Consider the following 11,992-nt stretch of genomic DNA (forward strand, 5'->3'; position numbering starts at 1 on the left):
CAATTTCGAAGGATGGGAAAGTCCACTAGGCATGAATGGGTTTAGAACGCTCCCTGATTGGGAATCGAATTAGTGACCTCTTTTATCACATTAATCTCAATTGAAACGAGGTCTGTGTCCTTCACATTACTTTGCTAACGAACGAATGTCGAGAACGGTCCTTATGACGATGTTGTGTTTCTAATAGTTTCAGAGAATGCTACATTTCTATACAACAAATCTATCACACTGAAACTTTCGTTTTTTAATACTTACATCGTTTATATAGAAAGAGTAATATTTTAAAGTATATGACATATAATTCGAACTTGTGTCAGTAAATTGATGCTGCTGTTTTTTTTATGATTCAAGGGAGACAAGTATGTGTACTGTATTTTTTTACATGATGTATTCCAAAATTACTCCTCTTTATATAAGGTGCAATAGTATTGTTAAAGCAAAACTGCGCGAGGGACATTGCTATTCGTCCGCCGGTTAACGTGGCCATATCGAGGCTAAGTGTTTACCAAATCTCCTCAAACATCATGTTACTTCTGGTCAGCGTCTATTTTAATTGAGCTGATGAAATGGTCTAGTTGTACAACGATGGAGCTATCTTGCAATATATCCCGTTACACAACCAAAAAGAGCTGCGTTTGTGAAACACAATGCCCCCGCTTTGAAACCATATATTTGACCTTCGACGTTGAACGATGACCTTGACTTTCCACCACTCACAATGTGCAGCCCCATGAGATACACATGCATGTCAAATATCAAGTTGTTATCTTCAATATTGCAAAAGTTATGACCAAGGTTAAAGTTTTGGGACAGACACCCACATACAATGACAGACAAACAGGCCAAAAACAATACACCCCCGATCATTCGATCCGGGGGCATAACAAGTCTTATATCAGCAATGGAAAACATTATTGTTACACAATATAGAGGATACTAAATATTAAGGTTGAAGCCATTTTTGTATTCTTATTATTGTCTGTATGTCTGTTAGTCTGTCACTCTTTTCTGTAATCTGCGATAACTTAAAAAGTTCTTAATATTTTTTCATAAAACTTAAAACATGGAAAGATGGCAAAATGGACATTATGCACGTCGTCTCATTTTGTTCCTACGTCAAAAATTTTGGTTGCTATGGCAAAAAAAGACTAGAAATACTGCTGATAATGGTTGTTTTCTGGATCCTGCGATAACTTTAAAAGTTCTTCATATTTTTTCATGAAACTTGAAAATATGGATAGATGGCAATATGGACATTATGCACGTCATTTCATTTTGTTCCTACGTAAAAAAAATCTGGTTGCTATGGCAACAAATAAACAAGAGGCCCATGAGGGCCTGAATCGCTCTATTGCTTTAAACACTGTCACTGTGACCTTGACCTTTGACCTAGCGACCTGAAAATCAATAGGGGTCATCAGCCAGTCATAATCAATGTACCTATGATGTTTCATGATCATAGGCCTAAGCATTCTTGAGTTAACATCTGGAAACCATTTTACTATTTCGAGTCACTGTGACCTTGACCTTTGACCCAGTGACCAGAAAATCAATAGGGTTCGAGTCCTCATTAATATAAAGACTGTGAACGGATAAACAAGAAAAAAGTAACCATTTTACTATTTCGAGTCACTGTGACCTTGACCTTTGACCTGAAAATCAATAGGGGTCATCAGCCTGTCATGATCAATGTACCTATGAAGTTTCATGATCCTAGGCCTATGCATTCTTGAGTTAACATCTGGAAACAATTTTACTATTTCGAGTAACTGTGACCTTTAACCCAGTGACCTGAAAATCAATAGGATTCGAGTCCTCATTAATATAAAGACACTGAGTAAGTTTGAAAAGAATCGGATGAAAACTGTGGACTTTATCGGATAAACAAATTTTAACTGTTTCGAGTCACTTTGACCTTGACCTTTGACCCAGTGACCTGAAAATCAATAGGGTTCGAGTCCTCATTAATATAAAGACACTGAGTAAGTTTGAAAAGCATCGGATGTAAACTGTGGACTTTATTGGATAAACAAGTTTTTACTATTTCAAGTCACTGTGACCTTTGACCCAGTGACCTGAAAATCAATAGGGTTCGAGTCCTCATTAATATAAAGACACCGAGTAAGTTTGAAAAGAATCAGATGAAAACTGTGGACTTTAGCGGATAAACAAGACAACGTCTAACACACACACACACACACAAGACACCATGCCATCCCATAAGCTCTTCTGCCTTTGGCAGTAGAGCTAAAAACAATTCTGACAATGGTGGAGCTGGTAGGGGACATGTATTGCTTGGCAATGGTCTTGTTTTCATATGGTACACCAAAAATTTATTGCAATATGGAAAGACATAAGAAACATCAACGACTAGAGCTTTGTCACAGACTTGATGTATACCCCACATGCTGCATTGACACAGAATATTTTGCATGCTGTCTTCAAAAACCAAGAAAAGCTAATTTATGGCGAGTTTTTATGGAGAACTATTATGCCATTATCATTTATGGCCATTTTGACCTTTGAACTATTGAATTCTTTCACATGACACGCCTTCCAATGACTGTGAACAAAATTAATGTATTAAGTAATTTAAAATCTCACAATGAATGACATAGTTATGGCCCCGACAAGCTCATTTAAGGCCATATTTGACTTTTGAACTACAAGTGTGCCCTTGGAGATATCGACGTAATTCTTTTGCATGACACACCGTCCAATGATTGTGAACAAATGTACCGAGTAATTTTAAAATCTCACAATGAATGACATAGTTATGGCCCAGACAAGATCATTTAAGGTCATTTTTGACCTATGAACTCAAAGTGTGACCTTGACCTTGAAGATATCGACGTAATTCTTTCGCATGACACACCGTTCAATGATTGTGAACAAATGTAGTGAGTAATTATAAAATCTCACAAGGAATGTCATAGTTATGGCCAGGACAAGATCATATATGGCCATTTTTGACCTATAAACTCAAATAATGGTGAACAAATATGTTTTTTAAAATCTCACAATGAACGACATAGTTATGGGCCGGACAAGCTCATTTCTTGCCATTTTTGACCTTTGAACTCAAAGTGTGACCTTGACCTCGGAGATATCGACGTAATTCTTTCGCATGACACACCGTCCAATGATTGTGAACAAATGTGCCAAATGATTTGAAAGTCTCACTAAAAATTACAAAGATATGGCCCGAACAAGCATTTGACCTTTGCACTCCACATGTGACCTTGTCCTTGGAGATATCGACGTACATTGTACTTCTTTAGCATGACACACCATCCCATGATGGTGAACAAATGTACCAAGTAATTTTAAAATCCAACGATAAATGACATAGTTATGGTTTGGACAAACTTTCGGATTATAACCCACTAAGTGACCCTGTGACCTAGTTTTTTACCCGGCATGACCCATATTTAAACTTTACCTAGACATTACCTAGATACAACTTGTGACCAAGTTTGGTGAAGATCGGATTAAATTTTGGAACAGACCGACCGACAAAGTGACTCTTAAATAGCCCCCATTACCAATGGTAATGAGGGTATAATTATTCCTGTGAACTTTGGTGAAACCTGTTGAGCAGATTAGGTGATATAAATGTTGACTGGAAACCGACAATATTACAAAACCTTTTCATGAGAATGCTGTTCTCAAGTGAGCAATAGGTGCCCAAACTAATGCATGTTCAATACAAAAATAAACATAAAATTCCGAACAATTTTTATTACAACATACATATCAACAATATCTTACTTTAGCTCAATCAAGTTTGCTCAAACTTCGACAAAAAATCAGCAGGGACAGTGTTAGATGCAGGAATTGACCCAATGCCAAACTGATACAAGTGAAGTTGCAACAAAAGTTGAAGAAACATGCATGCAAATAAAATGAAGACACATTACGGTAATATTGAGTGGTCTCATTCTATTAAGTCTTCAATCATACCTGACTTTGATAATATTATTGAAATCTACTGTATTAAATCTTTATTTATAAAAAAACTTTTAAATTTTAACTGGTATAGCACCACTCTTGTATGTACCTAAATGTTTTGGTTTGTTATGCATAAAGCATCACTTATGAGGACATATTTGTTAAAGATGTGATCAATGCCAAGTTTTAAGTCACATTACAAGGAAATGAAATGTTTGCACATAAAACATACGTTAAATCTTACAAATAACACTTTGCCTGTTCAATTTAAATCAATCACAAAAAAAGACAATAATAGTTAAAACACAATATTTACAGTTACATGTAATACACATATGATAAAACATTACAAATAGTGCCACACATACTTCGCAATGAATAAAGTATTTGAAAAAATATGTGATACAAATAGCCTACGTTTTTTTACAATATAACAGTCTTGCAACATAACATCAACATGCGTAATTTAAACTATTGCTTTATTTGGATTTATTTTAGTCCATCAAAAAATTCTCTTCTGAACATATATTTTGAAATTACCATTATGTTAATTAACATCATTTACTTAGTTTGTGCACACAATTTGCAAAATGATTCCTTCATTGACGGCAAAGATCAACCAGCAAACACTGACCTCTTATGATGATACAACAACAATAAAGCATGGTCCAATATGCCAATGATTAGTTTTTGATAATAAGCAATACCGTCACCAGACCCTTAATAGTTAAAATCAAACCAGCAACATATGTTGTCAACCTTACCATTTCTAAGCTAATGAGTGAGTTTTCACTAAAGATTTCCCTCTGGGATTTTCAGAAAATGATTTAGAACATTCAGACATTTATAAACTTACTAACGTTTGACTTGTTAAAAGAACTTCTTCGCATTGTCTTATACAAAGTATAAAATTAAAACTTCGAAAGAGGGAATGTTTTTTTTTAATTTAAACAACTCATATTTATTTGCAAAGGGTCATATTGTAACACCCTTCGACCTTATTATACTCAGAGTCGTATGAAGATCTGACAAACAAGTATTTTGCTTTCTGAACATAGTTGTATACAGTTGCAACCAGGATTAATAAAAAGAAATATAATAAACAATAAGATATTCAACTGATTTGAGAGAAAAACCTTATAGATTACTAAAAGCAGCTGATTGGAAGCGTTCAGAACATATTTTATGTGTGACACACAATGTATTACATTGCAACATATTGAAAGACAAGAATCGTTTAAAGTATAACATATACCTCTACATGTGTAATTTTGAATCCAAATGGATTATGCAAACTTTCCAGAAGATCCTTTTATAGAGAATGTTTCAATCTTCAGTAATAGGTTAGTGGCCGTCTTCCATCTAACTTAACAAAACAATTTTTGTTAAAAGATCTAAACAAAATCACATGTAAATCATAAAAGTATACAACCTTGTGATTTATTCTCGAGATGGTACAGTAAAACTTAATATCACATCAGTGACAGAGAGAGAAAACAACTAATTTCAATAAAGATTAACAAGTGTAATACAAAAAGCTAAAAACTAAACTGTTTAACTGACGTTCAAACATCACAATAGTTTCTGTAATTCAAAATTTCAATCATATATATTATTAAGTTCAATGTTTCCACTGGTCCATGTCACAGCTTATGCCCCGTACACACTTTCATCACTGTATGCGATGTACAGGAAGAAATCCTCCTCATGGTGTTCCTGCAAATATAGAGGAAAACACTTAACAATGGTTTTTTTTAAAGCAAAATATACTGGGACATGAAGGATTTCAATTGAAATTGAATCAGAATATACTTTATAAAAACCCATCATTTTTAAAGATGAAATACTGGTTGATAAAAACAGTGCTCCAGCTAGGATTTGAAAAGGGCATTGGGGAAGGGCTATAGTGCTCCAGCTAGGATTTGAAAAGGGCATGGGGGAAGGGCTATAGTGCTCCAGCTAGGATTTGAAAAGGACATGGGGGAAGGGCTGAAGTGCTCCAGCTAGGATTTGAAAAGGGCATGGGGAAAGGGCTACAGTGCTACAGCTAGGATTTGAAAAGGGTATGGGGAAGGGCTACAGTGCTCCAGCTAGGATTTGAAAAGGGCATGGGGGAAAGGCTATAGTGCTCCAGCTAGGATTTGAAAAGGCCATGGGGGAAGGGCTATAGTGCTCCAGCTAGGATTTGATAAGGGCATGGGGGAAGGGCTATAGTGCTCCAGCTGGGATTTGAAAAGGGCATGGGGGAAGGGCTATAGTGCTCCAGCTAGGATTTGAAAAGGGCATGGGGGAAGGGCTATAGTGCTCCAGCTAGGATTTGAAAAGGGCATGGGGGAAGGGCTATAGTGCTCCAGCTGGGATTTGAAAAGGGCATGGGGGAAGGGCTATTTTTTCAAAAGGGTACTTTCAGCCTGCAGTATTTTGTCAAAAGGAAACTTTCAAGCGTGTGGGCTTATCTGGAATGCTCCTTGTTGCATATTAATTTTGATGTTACTAATAATTGTTTGAATATATTATTCCCATTATTATTAAACCATGCAAATAAAATGTCTACAATGATGTATAAATTAATTACAATGTTATAAGAGATTAATAAATTATCATGTGTCAAAAAAATATTTTTTTTATAAATAAAAGGGCAGGGTAGGGCTTTGGAAGGGCAGGGTGTTTGCCCTTCCATTTAGGCATAGTCAGAGCACTGAAAAAGGTCTGTAATTTTTGCAGTATTTCCAAATATTTATTAAAGTAGTTAACCATATTGGATTGCTAGTATTGAAATAAAAAACAAAGCCTTGTTATCAAGCTGGTCCATACAATTAATATCATATGTAATAATTGCAATAGATAGCAAAATAATTTTTTATTTCCATGTAGCAAAACTGCAAATATGCAACTGTGGAGCTAATTGAGCTAACGACATGTCCAGTGAATTAAGCATTTCTATTACTTAGATAAGTAATTGACAACATTCATCTGTACCACAAGACACGTGAAAGGCCTATTTAATGTTCACTGGATGGAAATCTAATAAGCATGCGCACCATCTCCACAGACTGTCAGACCCATTTAATTTAAGTTGGGTATTTAGTGTTTTTCTGTATAAAAATTAAAGAAAGAACAAGTGGAAAACCTAGGCCCAAAAAGTTATTTTTGATCACTGTGTATAGTTCACTTGAACTTTAATTTAGAAGGTAATGTTCCCCTTCTTCAATTTCATTGATGAGTAAAGGTTGCAAAGAGAAAGATATGATATTGCACAATATTGCTAGACTACTATAATCATTCGCCCAAATAGTTTTTTGGTACATCATCGTCATGTACTAACATTTCTAGATGACCATAACTGATGATAAGTTTCAGATAATATGTTAAAATGAAGCAAAATATAAATCAACTGGTTTCCTTTGTAAAAGAAAAGAAAATGGCTGCAAACTTATATTTGTTAGTGCCAACCCTCGATTGCGTGTTGTTGTTTTTTTTGGTAAGTGTAACCCTTTACCACTTAGATAAGTATTTTAACATGTGAGTTGTCTCTTAAAAAGTTAAATGTTATAAAGACCTTTCTTACTAGCTTCAAGTTTTAAAGGCTCCATTTCAAACCCTTAGATACTGATGAGCAGCAAACAGCATAAAACCTGAAGAGGCTGCGAGTTACTCGCAGGCTGTTCTGGTTTTATGCTGTTGCACATAGCCATTTTCACTTTCCCTCTTAGTGGGAAAGGGTTAAAGATATTTACAAGTAAAAATATAATTATATGTCTGTATTTAAATATAACATTTCATGTCACATTGCTTTTGCTTGGTCAGAAACGAAAAGTGTATTATACAATATTCAATGTTACGCCTCGTGTATTGTACCACCCCTACCTGGTATAATGAGCCCATCGTGGCACTGGTTGGGGGAATCACATTGTTGACAAAGAAAAACAGGGCATCTTCCGGTCGCAGGTGAATTCTCTTTCTGATAAGGAAGTAAAACTGTCCAACTGTAAGATCTGAGGGTACTAGATACTTCTTCTTGTCCAAGTCTCCAACTCTAGCCTTTGGTGCCTTTTCAACAATAACCTGGATGGAAGTAGAGACGTAAATATAATTTAGTTAATTGTACACAATTTAACCACCAAGCAGGAGCAGAATTGACAAAATGTCATCGATAATGATAAGACATAGCAAGTTTTGTATAAAGTTCAAGTGTCTTTTCATCATCTCAGATTTTGCCACACTGGTAGACTTGTTGCAATTTCAGTGCACAAATATAGGGATAATGTCTTAACTGTTAACGTCTTTTACCTTTAGCAAAGGAAAATCAACTGATTGTAGGTTAACAAAAAGGGCTACACATTATAATTCTTGATGAAATATAAAAATAAGCATTACATAATTTTATAATGTAAAAAAAACACTTGACAATATCAAACTTGTAATGGTTGATTAACATGAAATAGCATACAATGTCATATACTTTATTATTAATGTCATCTTCTTGATTCAATTATACTTTGTACACAAACACTATGCAAAAAAAAATCAATTTACATGTGGTTCTTTATGGAATGAAATGGACGTGAAACAGTGGTATTGTTTTATGACCTGAAATAGCATTACTTGTAAGTTTTAAATTTATAACAACCTTCTTATGAAATTACTAAAATAATGTTGATATGTTGTGTTCTTTGTTGAATAAGTCTTGCATGATTGTTCTGCTCTGTGTTATAGGAAAGCCTCCAACAAGAGCCTCAGATTGATGCTATTGCGAAATGACATTTAACGAAAAGAGGTCTATGTATATCGATCTCATTTTTAATAACATTTAGGAGTAGGTGCTACAGCTGTGAAAGATTAAGCGAAATCCTGGAACATAGACAAGCAAGCGTAATGTTTCCATTTATCATGCATTGTATAAAATTGTTATGATAATAAGCTGTATAACCATGATTGAACAAGAGCACCGCATAACGGGTGCCAACGCTTGGCTGCGGGAGCAGTTTAGAACAAATGAAAGCTTGTCAGAATTTTTTTGTAAGACTAAGAGGTCACAGTGACCTTTGTCCTAGTGACCCAAAACTGGGTGTTGCATGTAGAACTCATCAAGGTGCATCTCCATATCAAGTTTTAAAGTTGTAGGTGGAAGCACTTTGATTGTAGAGACAAATGTCAAGGTTTTTTTTAGGCAAATTTATGATACTGCTGCCTGTGACATGAACTTATTATTTTCATAATAAATTTAGATATTTTGTTGCCAATTTATAAAAGAACATGTTGTTAGGCCAATTGATCCTTAACTGCGCAAGATTACCGGACAGCATCGAATTAAGTTTCAACATCAATGTAACTAAGTGAATAAAAATGTTGAACAAAGATATTTGACAGTTTATTAGTTTAAGGGCTCTATGATTTGTGATGAGCTCATAGAAATTTTAAGCAAAGAGGAAGCCTCGAAAATAATTTAGTTGATAAAGATTGAACAAACGACCACTTTATTTACATGTTTGTAAGAACAAGCAGAAAATGAAAATCACCAAAATGGCTGCGTAGAAGGGAAAAAAACAGTCCTTTACTTACTGGCACTCTATCTGGGTACTTCTTCCTTATTTTTTCGCCTTCTGCGCGCCTCTTCTCAAAGGGATGTTCATCTTTGTATTCCCACTTCATTTCTGAGAAGATTGCTCAAAATTTAGAAAAACTAATAATTTCTGTCATGTAACACAGTTCGCTTCTATTCTGTGTTTACGAAATTAGCCTTTTTCCATAGATAGGACTATATTTTTATGCGCTAAACAAAATAGTGCGTTAATTTTCGAAAAATATATATGTTGTTAACGTCTCAAATCATATTTAAAAAAATGAACACACAAACAAATACTATTATAAAGTAATTACTACGATTATTTAATTTAAAACGTTATGATATTAAATTTTATACGCATTAACAGATATTTTCATGGTAATCATGTGACATCTAATAATCGTAACTGCTAAAATTAGAATACAAACAAGTTGTCACGTGACTGACGGTTATGCTTAACTATTATTTTATATTGCGCAATTAGATCACAGCCATGAATGGCAAGATTAAGACAGGTGTGTTCGATAATCATATCGATTACTTCACTTAAGTGTCAGCAAAAATGCTTTTTCAAATAACCGATAAAAAAGAACCTTAGAAATTAATCAGACTAGCTATTAAGATAAGATTACTTTAGGGAGATTTATAATATATTGTGCGCAAAATAATACGTTTTTAACACATTGCTCTGTAAGCTTAAAACTCTAAATCTAAATCAATGCAATTACATTTTTGTTTCTATCAATCGTGAATAAATGGGATTATCAAATTATTTCTAGGAAATATCGTGTGTTTTTTGTGTAAAACGTAGCAAGAGAATTCATTAATATCATCATTATCATCATCATTATCATCGATATCATATTAGGTGATATCATTTTATCCTAGCACAACTTACCGCTGGAAGTCACCGCGAAGAAAACAGAAACAGACCCCATACATGTTCATATTTATTCTTACCTTTGTCATTCCAAACGGCATCTGCCGTAAAAGTGTTCTGCATAATAGAATGTAATGTACTTCCGACATTCATTCTCTTCCCGTCTCCTTTTCGGTATTGTTCAATAAATGTGGACAATTAATATATCTATAAACTTACTGTAAAGTAAAATTGATACAAGAATTTAATTTGCGTTTTATAACTGTCATTGATTTTATTTGCGTTCTTGAAAAATCATCAACATTATCGTAACGTTGTTACTTTTCTTTCAAAACTGATCGATTTACAGCTTAACAATGCGGAAATAAACTCAGACTACGTATTGCGTGAGTCGTAAACAAAAATATGCACACGTGTCTGAGATGTATATCATTACCGGATGTATTTTCTACTTTTGGTATGCGTTTTATTTTCCTGAAAATCACACCTATTTTTTTTCAAATATTATCAAGATTTAGGTTTCTTGTGTTGTCAAGTGCAAAATAATCCGAAAGTATCCGGTCGTTTTTTTTCTGATGATGATATACTTGTACTGGCTTATTTAAGATAAAATGAAACGTATCAGATATTTTTGCTAAAGGTCCAAAATGTAGTGTTTGTAAAAAAAAAACACAATCAATCTGAGTTTGCAGAGTCACGAATAAGAATGTTTGACCTTCGTGCATTGTTTTAGGTTAAACATAACAACCAAATTATTAAATGCAAAATTTTTGGGAAACACGCTCCTGACTATTTATAGGCAGGAACACAAACCGTCAAATTATTGACATAAACTATCAGCTGGTATGAAACGGTGGCAATGGCCGCAATGATAACAAATTATATATACATGTATACACATTTGACCGTGTATTTCTTTCAGAGAAGTTGATTTTTGGTTATAATTTGATTATTTTTCATTCAAAATTCTAACCTGGGACGACACTATACGCACTGGCATTAAACCCCGTTTTCCTAAAGCGACACTCAAACAGATATTCGTATCGCTATCAGGAAGCCTCATTGCTCATTGACCGATATGCATAAATGCATGCAGAGACTAGAACTATGATTCCATCTGCAGAGACAAGAAATATGATTCCATCAGCAGAGACAAGAAATATGATTCCATCTGCAAAGGCAAGAAATATGATTCCATCTGCAGAGACAAGAAATACGATTCCATCAGCAGAGACAAGAAATATGATTCCATCTGCAGAGACAAGAACTATGATTCCATCAGCAGAGACAAGAAATATGATTTCATCTGCAGAGACAAGAAATATGATTCCATCTGCAGAGACAAGAAATATGATTCCATCTGCAGAGACAAGAAATATGATTCCATGAAGACAAAGTTCTGAATACAGTTTTTATGTTATATCTGATAGCTTTTGAAACAGTTTTTTTTTAACAAACTTCTAAGTTTTGTTGACAAGAACGGGCAGATGCAATCACTTTAGGTCGCAAAACATAAACAAAAGAAATTTGAACGTTCGGCGTTTAAAAACATCGATATTTCACCAGGGGCGTAGCTGTAGATATTGCAGACATAT

At 34.4% G+C, this 11,992-nt stretch overlaps 1 protein-coding gene across 1 annotated transcript; it reads right to left on the bottom strand.

Annotated features, from left to right (window-relative positions):
* Positions 1–3,728: 3,728 nt before the first annotated feature.
* On the bottom strand, positions 3,729–9,696 carry LOC127830939 (gamma-aminobutyric acid receptor-associated protein). Its single transcript, XM_052355879.1, has 3 exons — positions 9,514–9,696; positions 7,819–8,016; positions 3,729–5,667 (listed from the first exon to the last, which is right to left on the bottom strand). Exons 1-3 carry the CDS (start codon positions 9,601–9,603, stop codon positions 5,602–5,604), a joined length of 354 nt encoding a protein of 117 aa, XP_052211839.1. The 5' UTR covers positions 9,604–9,696; the 3' UTR covers positions 3,729–5,601.
* Positions 9,697–11,992: the final 2,296 nt, after the last annotated feature.

This window comes from Dreissena polymorpha, chromosome 5 (assembly GCF_020536995.1).
Source record: "Dreissena polymorpha isolate Duluth1 chromosome 5, UMN_Dpol_1.0, whole genome shotgun sequence".
In the NCBI taxonomy this organism is placed as follows: Eukaryota; Metazoa; Mollusca; class Bivalvia; order Myida; family Dreissenidae; genus Dreissena; species Dreissena polymorpha.

Bases quoted from the DNA above. Each gene is read 5' to 3' on its own strand.
- LOC127830939 (XM_052355879.1), bottom strand. From the start codon at position 9,603: ATGAAGTGGGAATACAAAGATGAACATCCCTTTGAGAAGAGGCGCGCA. The intron at 8,017-9,513 runs GTAAGTAAAGGA...ACTTCCATCCAG, and splicing joins AGTACCCAGATAGAGTGCCA to GTTATTGTTGAAAAGGCACC. The intron at 5,668-7,818 runs GTAGGGGTGGTA...CTATATTTGCAG, and splicing joins CGATGGGCTCATTATACCAG to GAACACCATGAGGAGGATTT.